This window comes from Colobus angolensis, unplaced genomic scaffold (genome assembly GCF_000951035.1).
Source record: "Colobus angolensis palliatus isolate OR3802 unplaced genomic scaffold, Cang.pa_1.0 Scaffold1, whole genome shotgun sequence".
NCBI classification, from domain to species: Eukaryota; Metazoa; Chordata; class Mammalia; order Primates; family Cercopithecidae; genus Colobus; species Colobus angolensis.
Window position 1 is genome coordinate 1,138,706 of NW_012110918.1, and position 12,688 is coordinate 1,151,393.

The 12,688-nt window shown below is 41.9% G+C and overlaps 1 protein-coding gene and 1 pseudogene across 3 annotated transcripts in view; both read right to left on the minus strand.

Annotated features, from left to right (window-relative positions):
• Positions 1-12,688, minus strand: part of CEP112 (centrosomal protein 112kDa) — a 567,477-nt gene that overhangs the window by 5,000 nt on the left and 549,789 nt on the right. For all 3 annotated transcript variants that reach the window (XM_011944093.1, XM_011944768.1, XM_011945463.1), the window contains one exon: positions 665-766. In XM_011944093.1, coding sequence (XP_011799483.1) covers positions 665-766 — 102 coding nt within the window. The remainder of the gene's footprint in view (positions 1-664; positions 767-12,688) is intronic.
• On the minus strand, positions 2,850-3,892 carry LOC105512233 (annotated as a pseudogene).

Genomic DNA, 12,688 nt, shown 5'->3' on the forward strand with positions numbered 1-12,688 from the left:
GGCCACCATGCCCAGCTAATTTTTGTATTTTTAGTAGAGACGGGATTTTGCCACGTTGGCTAGGCTGGTCTCAAACTCCTGACCTCAAAAGGTCTGCCTGCCTCGGCCTCCCAAAGCGCTAGGATTATAGGCATGAGCCACCACACCCAGCCAAGAACCATACGTTTCAACAACTATTTAACCTAATTGTTTGAATACCTTGTCATTATTTTGCCTTGAACATAGAATGTATCTTGTTATCTCTAACGACCATATAAAATACACCAGAATAAAAGTGCTTCTAACATAACTGTGCTTTCAATTTCTTTGCACTTCTACACAGTGAGGAATCAGCCATATGCTAAGTGATGGCATTTCGGACCTGAAACCAAGAATAAAAGAATGAGGGTATACTGAAAGGTAGACTGTAAATGAATTGATGTTACAACTGACTAAACTTTTCAATTTTAAGGGTGCTTCAAAGAAATTCTTATTGAGACAATGAGTTGTTAAACAAGAAAAAAATTTTTAAAAAAAAAGAAAACAATTTATCCTGAGTAGCAAGTTTTACAATGACATCACATTGATTTCTGGCATCAATTTGGAATCAGATTTATTTGCAAGTTTCTTTTCAGAGTATGCATATCACCTAATCCTTGGAAAATGCCTTGATTCTAGTAATTACCTGTGATTTTAGGGAGGAAATGGTGTCTTCAAGTTCTTGTCTTAGGGATGCTGGCATCAACCCTTTCAATTTTGTTTCATATTCTTGTCGTATGTAAGTTATCTAAATTGGAAAAAAATTAAGAGTTATCTTTTTACCACATAAATGATTGTTTTGAATTTAAGAAGTCCCAGAATAGTATCTGTTCATCACAATGAAAGGTTTGTTACATACGGTCAGAAACCAGACAATAAAGATGAAATAAGAAGAAGGGTTAAAAACTCAAAAGGCTACCCAGCCTGACCCTGTGACTCTGAGAGAGACAGTCCCTGTAACAATGCTTTCTTTAAAATCCTTGTGAACACAATTTTCAGCATCTGATAAGTAAAATAATTGTTTTCTCCTCTTCACTCATGAGGTTCCCCACTATGCTAGCCCTGCAGCCTCTCCTTGATCAGGATGTGAACTCCAACCATACTAAGCTGTGATCTGAGGACAACTCATAGCATGTCCCTGCTTTGATTAAAATACTCCTTGAGGGTGTGGTGGCTCACGCCTGTAGTCCCAACACTTTCGGAGGCTGAGGTGGGCAGATCACTTGAGCCCAGGAGTTTGAGACCAGCCTGGGCATCTCTAAAAAATATATAAAAATTAGCTGGGCATGGTGGTGCACATCTGTAGTCTCAGCTACCTGGGAGGCTGAGGTGGGAGGATCCTTTGAGCCCAGGAGGTCAAACCTGCAGTGAGCCAAGATCAGGCCACTGCACTCCAGTCTGGGTGACAGAGTGAGACTTTGTCCCCAAAAACCCCCCAAAAAATCCCTACTCCCCCAAACTGACAGGTAGTTGGGGCACTAAGTGTGATTCATACGATCATGAAGACATGAATGAAGGAGAATCTGCATAGCGATGTCTCCAACCCCCTTTGACACAAGTAGACAGGTAGAGTGCACTGGGCATAGGAAGGTTCCTGGTTCCCTTCTGCCTCCTGAATACTGTCGGGCCTGTGTTTAACTAACTGATGCTCACTGGGCTAGTAAAAAAAAACAGGTTGGTGGCTCATCCCATTCATCTCTCTCAAGGCTAAAGGAGTGAGAGAGAGGGTAGAAGAAAAGCCTTTGGAAGAATATGCCTGAGCAGGATGATGTGCATGGATGAGGCATGAATATGCATGTGTAGATATTGGTGCCTTTTTCCAGCTGTGTTTCTGCATTTCTCTTCCTCCTACTATGAGATATTATAGAATTAATTATTTTTAAAATCTGTTGCATGTGCTGTGCGTGACTTAACCAAACATTAAAGCTGAGTTGCAGTGTATCATACCAAGTGATTCATCACACACACCTGGAAATAGGCAATATACTATGAAAATTGTGCACAACTGAGTTGAGTTGGATAAGCCTATCAATTTGCTGAAGATAATTTAAAATGAATGGTCTTTAAGACCCAACTTTTCTTACACTAAACTGAATTAAGGAAGAAATGTGCTTAACAATTCATTTCATCACCTACTAAAATCCTGTGGCCACTGTTCTAGAATACAAATTTTTAATTTTTGGCAAAGTGTTTTTTTTTGGGATATGCTATAATCCTGTGACTTATACTTAAAGGAAAAAAAGAAATAATAAAATATGATCTCTCCCACAGATGCAAAGTCTTTGCTGATGAAATATCTGTTGATTCTCCTATCTATTGATTTTTCTCATCTTCTCTTCTTCAACTTACTTCCAAGTGAGCCAGTTCCAGCTACTCACATACTTGAGTCAGTTAGCTGACTCAAACGAAGGAAAAATGCAAAGCAAAACACATGCTTTATAAACCAGACCTCAGGGTAACATTTATTGAGGGTTTGTGGGTTATATATAGATTATTGTTTTTTTTCTATCACTCAACACTGGCTCTGGAAGTCTGAGTTTCAACTCTTTTAAAAACAACTCATGCACGCCCTATTCCCTTTTTAAACAAATTTTATTCTATGTTTTATTACTGAAATACGTTGTCCTACCCATCCCACCCCACAGTAAAAATCTTACCCAGGCTCCCTATTTCTTTCCCTCATCCCCTCTTCCCCACACCATCCCGGGACAAATGCTCCAGGGTTCCCTGCCCACTGGTCATTCTGGAGTGTGTCCATTGGGTAATAATGTGGAAACCACCAGGGCCTTTGTGGAGAAAATGGAGGGGGCTGAAGGAGTCCCAAGAGGGGCTTATTTCAGGGTCTTGGACCCTTGCTCATAGGCAAGCTTGATCTCATCATCTGGACAGGTGGAGGCAGATTTTTCCTGAGCATAGGCATTGCTCAAGTACCGATGCACGCCACGGAAGGCCTCAGGGATGGTGAATCCCCGATACTTTTTTTTTTTTCTTTTGAGATGGCATCTCACTCTGTCGCCCAGGCTGGAGTGCAATGGCGTGATTTTGCCTCACTGTAATCTCTGCCTCCCAGGTTCCAGCAATTCTTTTGCCTCAGCCTCCTGAGTAGCTGGGATTACAAGTACATACCACCACACCTGGCTAATTTTTTTTTGTATTATTATTATTTTTTTTTTAGTAGAGATGGGGTTTCAACTTGTAGGCCAGGCTGGTCTTGAACTCCTGACCTCAAGTGATCTGCCCACCTTAGCCTCCCAAAGTGCTGGAATTACAGGCATGAGCCATGACACCCGGCCCCTCGGCACTTCTTACACACCACTTGTACTATGTGGAGCTTTGACAACAGTTTGCAGTCAGCCAGGGTGAGCTCATTGCCATCCAGAAACTTCCTCTGAGAGATGCCTTCATCTTCAGCACTGGTTTCATCCACTTCTTCTGGGTCAGGGGATGTCAAGTAATTGTCTAAAACCTTCAGGGCTTTCAGGAGTCCCTTCTCCAGACTGTCATTTAGTGCTGGGTTTGAATTTTTGATGTAAGCAGAAAATCTGGCAAATATGTCCAGCTCAGCTGTATTGGACTCAGGGTTCAGAGCTGCCAGCTTGGGGTACCTGGGAGGGCACAGCACTGCCTACAGAAATTCCTCAGTCTTGTTGGTGTCCTTGTGCTCTTCCATGCCATACAGCAGGAATGGGAGCTGCCCTTCTGGGTACAACTTCCAGACTGTCACGGTCTGCCTCTTGGTGTCAATGATGGTGACACTGAAGGTGACTCCCTTGAACCACAGCACCATGAACAGTCTCTAGGAGAAGGGGCAGTTCCCAATCTTGACCCCATCACTGCCAGCCTTCATGAACAATTCAACTTGCAGTTGTTCTTCAGCTATGGTTGCGCTAGGGACCAGAAAATGGCCATAGCTGGGGGAACTGGGGCATGCACTATTTCTTACATCCTTATCTGTTTAGAATGTCTATCTGTTTTCCTAAGCTGGCACTCAGCAAGAAGGCCATGTTCCATTTGACTGCCAAGATGGTGAAGCACAATGATGAGAAGCCAGACAAGTTCAAGTCTGGCATTTTCCAGGGTCTTCTGAAGCTGGAGATGGCTTAGCTCGGTTGCATTTACAATGCAGTCCTTGAGGATTTGGTCTTCTCACATGAAACTGGATGGCAGCCAACTCATAAAGGTTCATTTGGACAAAGCACAGAAGAACAATATGGAACACAAGGTCAAAACTTTTTCTGGTGTTTATAAGAAGCTCATGGGCAAAGATGTTGATTTTGAATTTCCAGAATTTCAACTGTAAACACAAATTATAAAGTATATTCACAGTAAAAAAAAGAACCTATCCATTGCCTTTATATTTAAAAGACAACTTTGCTGGGTATAAAACTGCTTCAATCCCACTTTCTTTCTCTCATAACTTTGTGAACACAAAGATCAAGTTAGCTAGGCATGGTGGTGTGCACCTATAGTCCCAACTACTTGGGAGGCTGAGGTGGGAGGATTACTTGAGCCCCTCAGAACATTTCTCCAGTGTTTTCTGGCATTACATATTGCCATGGTAAAGTCTGAGGCCAATCTGATTTTTTTCATGTTGAATATAACTTTCTTTTTCTGCTTGGATGCTATGATTTTCTTTTTCCTTCATTTAGTAACTTCTGACCTCAGAAGAAATGCTTTGATACTAACTATTTTATATTAATTTTCCTGAGACATTGTGTGTGCCTTTTCTACCTTTACATTCCATTATTTGAACAAAAGTTTCCTTTGTTAGAAGGATTATTTGTATTTGACTATATACATATATATATATATCTTTTCCTGTTGGTTCTCTTCTTCAGAGACAAAAATTTTGCGAATGTTGGCTCTTCTTTGACAATCTCCCATAACATTTTCTCTATCATTATTTTTACTTTCATATCATTTTATTTTGAGACAGGGTCTTGCTATGTTGCCCAGGCTGGTCTCCAACTCCTGGACTCAACCGATCTTCCTGCCTCAGCCTCCTGAGTAGTTGGAATTACATGCATGCATCACTGCACCAAACTCTTATCATTTTATATCTATTTTATATTTTCATTTCATTTTATATAATAGCCTCTAGCCTAATTACTATATTTCCTTGGATGGTTTTAGTGATGATTTTCCTATTTTGTTTCATCTACTATGGTTTCAATCTTTTGCTTTTGTCTACCATTTTTCCTAAGCTCTGAGAGATCACTTTTCATCTGTCTGTTGACTTATATCATCTTTAAATATGTCTCTTCTTTTTCCTACTTCTCTATCGCCCTCCACCATTTTCCTTGAGAGAGAGATGTCTAAATGTGTTTTGTGAATGCTTTGACACTGTGAAGAGCTGTTATAAAGAACTGTAATTAGTCTGAACTTTCCTACTGTAATTTTCCATTTGATATACAGAACATTATTTGCTTACATTCTTTCTTCTCCTCTCTTTTAATCCAGCAAAGATCATATGCTAGTTCCTTTTTCCAAAAGAAAAATTACACCTCATTTTTGAATGGAACCAGCTATTTGCTGAGAGTTGAAGTGTGGCGGGGGTAGCTGGGGTCAGGCCACAGCTATGATTTGGTTTTGTTGTCTTCGTTACTCTTTGACCAAATCTATGATTTCATTTGCTCTGGGGGCCTATGTCCCTCAGTTTTCAAGCACTTTGGAGGTCACAGCCAAGTACTTAAGCCCTTTGGTTCATGCTCATGGCTGGTTTCTCCTGACTCTCCTTCCTTCCGCCCTGCCCACTATACACATATGATGGTTTCTCTCTACTAGGAGGCTAGGCCATTGAGAGTAGAAGATTGGGTGTGTCCAAGGTTGCTCTTTGATCACCATTATTCCTTCCATCACTTTTCAAATTCAGAAGTTACATTTTCCAACATTTATTGAAGATTCGTGCATTTATACTTCCTGTCTATTCCTTTATTCTTTGTTTTTGTGATTTCAGTGAATTTGAATGAATTTAAAATAAGCCTCTGGAAAATATGAAATTACCTCATGTATGAGTGAGACCGTCAACTGGGAAAATATTACTACCCTGAATCCTTAAGCTCAAATGCTGAATTTAAAAATCATTATATAAAGCTGAATCCTGTTACTTTAATAAAGTCATGAAAAACTTTAACCAATCTGTTTTCATTCTATGAGCTTAATAAAGTTACCACCAGCAAACATTTACTGAGGACTTTCTGTATTGACTCTACATGTTTTATATGGACTTAATCCTTCTGACGACCCAATGAGGGAAGCACAGAGAGGTAAAACATGATTTGAACTCAGGTAGTCTGACTCTCAAACACATATTATTGCCCACTTTGCTCTACAGTTTCTCAAATAATCCTTCTAAATGCTGAGCTGATTTGTCCACCCCAGGGGGAAGAGAATGCCAGAGACACGTGCATTAGAGGAGTCTTTGCTACCACGTTCTAGTGCTTTCACCAGCACAACAGGGGCCAGGGCCAGGGGATGGGGTATTGAACTGCAGTGCTTCCAGACATCCATCTAGTCATCAGTCTTTTTAAAAAAGTGACAACCATGAAAACAACAACTGGTTCCAGAGGACTCCCCACACCTTCCTACTGATTTTAAAATTTTAGCTTACTACGGATTTATATATGACCAACTGGAGAAAACCTCTACAAATGCAATATACATGTCTGACCTGAAAGTTCCACAAATACCCCAAAGAAGCACATATTCAAAATCTAACCAGTGAAGGATACATGTAAATTTGTCATATGGCAAAATGACAAAAGAAAAAGAAATAGTTTATATTCCTATATATCACTCTTGATTCTTGTGACCTTTTTTATTGAGACTGAGTTTTGCTCTTATTGCCCAGGCTGGAGTGCAATGGCACGATCTCGGCTCACCGCAACCTCTGCCTCCCAGGTTCAAGTGATTCTCCTGCCTCAGCCTCCAGAGTAGCTGGGATTACAGGCATGCACCACCATTCCTGGCTAATTCTGTATTTTTAGTAGAGACGAGGTTTCTCCATGTTGGTCAGGCTGGTCTCAAACTCTCGACCTCAGGTGATCCACCTTCCTTGGCCTCCCAAAGTGCTGAGATTACAGGCATGAGCCACTCTGCCTGGCCTTTTTTTTAAATTTTATTTTTTTATTTTTATTTAATTTTATTTTTTAAGAGACAGGGTCTTGTTCTATCACCTAGGCTGGAGTGCCATGGCACAATCACGGCTCACTGCAGCCTCAACCTCCCGAGGCTCAAGCAATCCTCCTGCCTCAGCCTCCCGAGTAGCTGGGACTACAGGTGTGTGCCACCATGCCCAGCTAATTTTTTTTTCCCCCGTATGGATAGTTTCTCACTATGTTGCCTAGGCTGGTCTCAAACTCTGGGGCTCAAGTGATCCTCATGCCTTGGCCTCCCAAAGTGCTAAGATAATAGGCATAAGCCACCATGCCTGGCTTTTGCTACTGCTTTTCTATCCCCACCTCTGACCCAGGCTGTGTTTAAGGGGAAACAATGAGGTAATGAGAACTTTTACTTATGGACTATTCATGAATTTGGAACTGCCGAAACAATCTGGCCTTACAACAGACCATGAAGCAAGACGAGATTGAGTGGAGTTAAGCAAAGGGTTTGATGGACACACAATTCCTTTGATTCAAGATCAAAAGTTTTACACATACATGTATTTTATCATTATATTTGAATATTAAATTCATTAGCATAAAGTATCTTATTATACCAGTGTGATGTCTATTAAACACTAAGGTATTCAAATGCTGTTCTGCTGTGACTCATTTCCATCCTCTCTCCATTCCCACGATCCTCAAAAAGCACTGTGGATAATTACGTGCTCTTCCATGTCCCTCAACCACATCGCACCAAAGAGAGGGGCTTCCCTCTCTCCACCACGGTTACTTCTCTCTCTACCTTCCTTCATCTTCTTTCCCTTAGCAAAATAAAATTAGGAAACCCACTCAGGACATTGTGATAATGACATTTCTATAATTAGTAATAAGACTCCTGTAAGCTGAGTGGAAATGGGGTCTTTATAACATGGTGCCCACGTGACTAACAGGCCGTGCCCTGCTCCGTGGCAACAGTCTGCCTGCTCTTCCCTCCAAGGCATGGCACTGACACTATGATTCCCTTAACTTTTAAAGTAAACTGTGAAGACCAAGACCATCCCTAACTAGAGTTTCATGTTCCAATCAAGTAAAACTGAAATGATGGGTAATCAGACAAATGCTCATTTGCATAAATAAGAGACTACAAAGTGTATGGAATGTGCAGTTGACTTGAGCCAAGGGGTCCCTAGAGATAAAAATTCAAAGTGACATTGGAAAAAGGGAGCCTTGAAAATCTGTAATTTCATTTCTCTCTTTTTTTTTTTTTTTCTGAGACGGAGTCTCGCTCTGTCGCCCAGGCTGGAGCGCAGTGGCTGGATCTCAGCTCACTGCAAGCTCCACCTCCCGGGTTTGCACCATTCTCCTGCCTCAGCCTCCCTAGTAGCTGGGACTACAGGCGCCCGCCACCTCGCCCAGCTAATTTTTTGTATTTTTAGTAGAGACGGGGTTTTCACCGTGTTAGCCAGGATGGTCTCGATCTCCTGACCTCGTGATCCGCCCATCTCGGCCTCCCAAAGTGCTGGGATTACAGGCTTGAGCCACCGCGCCCAGCCTGTAATTTCATTAAAAATAGTGAAGGGAGAACTAAAACATATTTTATGATGTTTTTATTCAAAAAAACACCGTATTGACTGGGCATGTTGGCTCATGCCTGTAATCCCAGCACTCTGGGAGGCCGAGGCTGGTGGATCACCTGAGGTCAGTAGTTCAAGACCAGCCTAGCCAACACAGTGAAACTCTGTCTCCACTAAAAACACAAAAATTAGCCAGGCATGGTGGCAGGTGCCTGTAATCCCAGCTACTCGGGAGGCTGAGGCAGAAGAATCGCTTGAAGCCAGGAGGTGGAGGTTGCAGCGAGCCAACATTGCGCCACTGAACTCCAGCCTGGGCAACAGAGTGAGAGTCTGTCTCAAAACAAACAAACAAACACTGTATCAACCAGTGATGTCCATATGTCAAAACCATGTCAAATATGTCATCTCGTTTACAATAAAACAAAAACTAAGATTGAAATGTACAGCTCTGTGCAATCAGCTTAGGCACAGGCCTCAAATGCAAGTTATTTTATTGCAAGCTCCAATGTGACCAGCACAGAATTGTCTTTTGAGGAGCTGAGAAAAGAGGAACCTCCTATTGCACTGCCACTGGTTTATGCTACAGTAGTTGTTTATATGTCTCTGCATTGTCATTTATTATCATATTTTGAGGTAAGGGTGAAGCAGTTCAGGAAAATAAGTGTGCCTGAGGCCAGGTGTGGTGGCTCATGCCTCTAATCCCAGCACTTTGGGAGGCTGAGGCAGGAGTATCGCTTGAACTCAGGAGTTCAAGACCAGCCTGGGCAACATAATGAGACCTCATTTCTACTGAAAATTAAAAAAAAAAATCTGCTGAGCGTGGTGGCATGCATCTGTGGTCCCAGCTACTTGAGAGTCTGAGGCGGGAGGGTCGCTTGAGCCCAGGAGATCCAGGCTGCAGTGAGCTATGTTTGTGCTACTGTACCCAGCCTGGGCAACTGAACGAGACCCTGTCTCAAAAAAAAAAAAAAAAAAAAAAAAAGTGTGCCTAATATTACTTTACGAAGCCCAACAAGCATTTCTGGGGTCAGTTCAGCAGAGAACAAGGGAAACTACGTAAGAATTCTATTGATGTTGTCTCCTGAATCTTTCCATTTTGCCACTGGAACCATCCCAGTCCAGAATACGTTCGATACATCCATCTTGCATCTGGATGACTGCAATATTGGTAAGCTGGTTTTGCTTTTCAAGCAGAATTTGCTTAACCTTTAAGATCAAAATTAATATCCTGTATATGGCCAACAAGGCCCTGTACTGTCTGGCCCTATTCACCTCCTAACCTGCAACTCCAGAGAGTCACCTGGCCTCTGGAATACTAGACATGTTTGCTTTCTTTCAATTCATTCACCAGTGCCCTGTGAATTAAGATGCTTCTTGTTTTTCTCTGATTCTTCTTTCTTGTTGTGGGGGGTTTTGCCACTGTGTCCATCTGGACCTCTGGATATTGGGGGTCCCTGCTCTGTGGTGATGTCAGGGAGGGTGCAGATCTAGGCACCCAGGGGGATGGAGTTTGGCCAGGCCTTCATGATGAGGCTGTGTTGGGGCCAACTGACTCCCCTTTAGACAAGTCATAGCCTTGAGTGTGGCAGGCACCAGCTTCATTCCCAAGAACGGGCCCCACACCAGCCCTTACTTTCAAGCTGCAACCCAGGCTCCTGGCACTTTCCTGGCAAGAAGCACTTCTGTCATCCCTAACAGGTTTCCTTCCAGCTGCCTCTGCCTGCTGCTGGGCTCAGTACCTGGAGGATGTGGCCTCACTCACCACTCAGGTTCTGTTCTGTTTCTACATCACAGAAATGTTCGTCTTGCTTTTAATACCAAATACTGGCTGGGCGTGGTGGCTCCTGCCTGTAATCCCAGCACTTTGGGAGGCCAAGGTGGGCAAGAGTTCAAGACCAGCCTGGCCAACATGGTGAAACCTCTTCTCTACTGCAAATACCAAAAAAAAAAAAAGAAAAGAAAAGAAAAGAAAAAATTAGCCGAGCCTGGTGGCAAGCGCCTGTAGTTCCAGCTACTCAGGGAGGCTAAGGCAGGAGAATTGCTTGAACCCAGGAGGCAGAGGTTGCAGTGAGCCAAGATTAAAAAAAATTACATCTTTCTAATTCTCTTTCTTTCTCTCTATAAATATATATATTTTACGTATATATTTTTTATTTCCATGAGGTTTTCGGGGAACAGGTGGTATTTGGTTACATGAGTAATTTCAGTGATGATTTGTGAGAATTTGGTGCACCCATGGCCCGAGCAGTGTACACTGAACCCCATTGGTAGTCTTTTATCCCTCACCCTCTTCCCACCCTTTCTCCCTGAGCCCCCAAAGTCCATTGTGTCATTCTCATGCCTTTGCATCCTCATAGCTTAGCTCCCACTTATGAGTGAGAACATAAGATGTTTGGTTTTCCATTCCCGAGTTACTTCACTGAGAGTGATAGTCTCCAACTCCATTCAGGTTGCTGTGAATGTCATTAATTCATTCCTTTTTATGGCTAAGTAGTATTCTATTGTATGTAGGCCACAGTTTCTTTATCCACTCATCGATTAATTGGCATTTGGGTTGGTTCCACATTTTTGCAACTGCAAATTGTGGGGCCATAAACATGCATGTGCAAGTACCTTTTCCATATAATCACCTCTTTCCCTCTGGGTAGATACCCAGTAATGGGATTGCTGGATCAAGTGATAGTTCTACTTTTAGCTCCTTAAGAAATGTCCACACTGTTTTCTGTCGTGGCTGTACGAGTTAACATTCCCAGCAGCAGTGCGAACATACTCCCTTTTCACTGCATCCACAGCAACATCTATTAGTTTTTTGATTATGGTCGTTCCTTCCTTCTTTCCTTCTTCCCTTCTCCTCCCTCCCTCCCTCCCTCCCTTCCTCTTTCTTTTTCTTTCTTTCTTTTTTTTTTTGAGATGGTGAAGTCTCACTCTGTCGCCCAGGCAGAAGTGCGGTGGCATGATCCGGCTCACTACAAAACTCTGCCTCCCAGGTTCAAGTGATTCTCCTGCCTCAGCCTCCCGAGTAGCTGGGATTAAGGCGTGCACCACCACTACACCCAACTCATTTTTATATTTTTAGTAGAGACAGGGTTTCATCAGGAACTCCTGACCTCAGGTGATCCGCCTGCCTCGGCCTCCCAAAGTGCTGGGATTACAGGTGTGGGCCACCACTCCCAGCCGATTATGGCCATTCTTGAGAGTGTAAGGTGGTATACAAATGGCCAAAAATGCTCAACATCACTAATGATCAGAAAAATGCAAATCAAAACCACAATGTGATCTCTTTTTATATTTTATCAATCATTGTAGAGCGTTTGGAACTGAGGGGGTGTCTGGTAATATCCCCTAATAGAGCCATCCAGTAGAAAAGGACAGACTGTTTTGTAACCTTTTGATTTAATCAAGTGTAGGGATTAAGAGCCCAGACGCTGGAACTGGTGTGTCTGGAGCTGGGTCTGAGTTGTGCCCTTAAATCTGTGTGCTTCCAGAAAGAGTAACTTCTCTGTACCTCAGTTTCCTTATCAGGAAAACAATTTTTCAAGGCCACTGTGAAGATTAGATGATTTAATATCTGTAAAATTTGTATAAGAGTTGCACATAATAAATGTTCAATAAACATTAGTTATCATTATATGACTTAATGGAGATTTTTATTATATATATTTCATATTATGTATATAGTATGAATTATATTTATATATATTCTATTTAGCCAATTCTCTATCATTAGACTTTATTGCTTTTTCCAATTATTTTCAACATTAGAAATCCTTATAGCAAATTATTTGCTTAAATTAATGATTAATTGAGGACTCCATTGAAATGTTTTTATACTTTTTAGTATCTGTGGATTGAGAAAGTACCTTATGAAAAGCTCCTATGAATTCAGAATCAATTTGAAATGAATTTAGATTTTATAATTTAAAACAATCCATATACATTTGAAAAACAGTAGTGCCTGTTTATCCAGGCTACCAACAATGGTTGGTGAGTGCC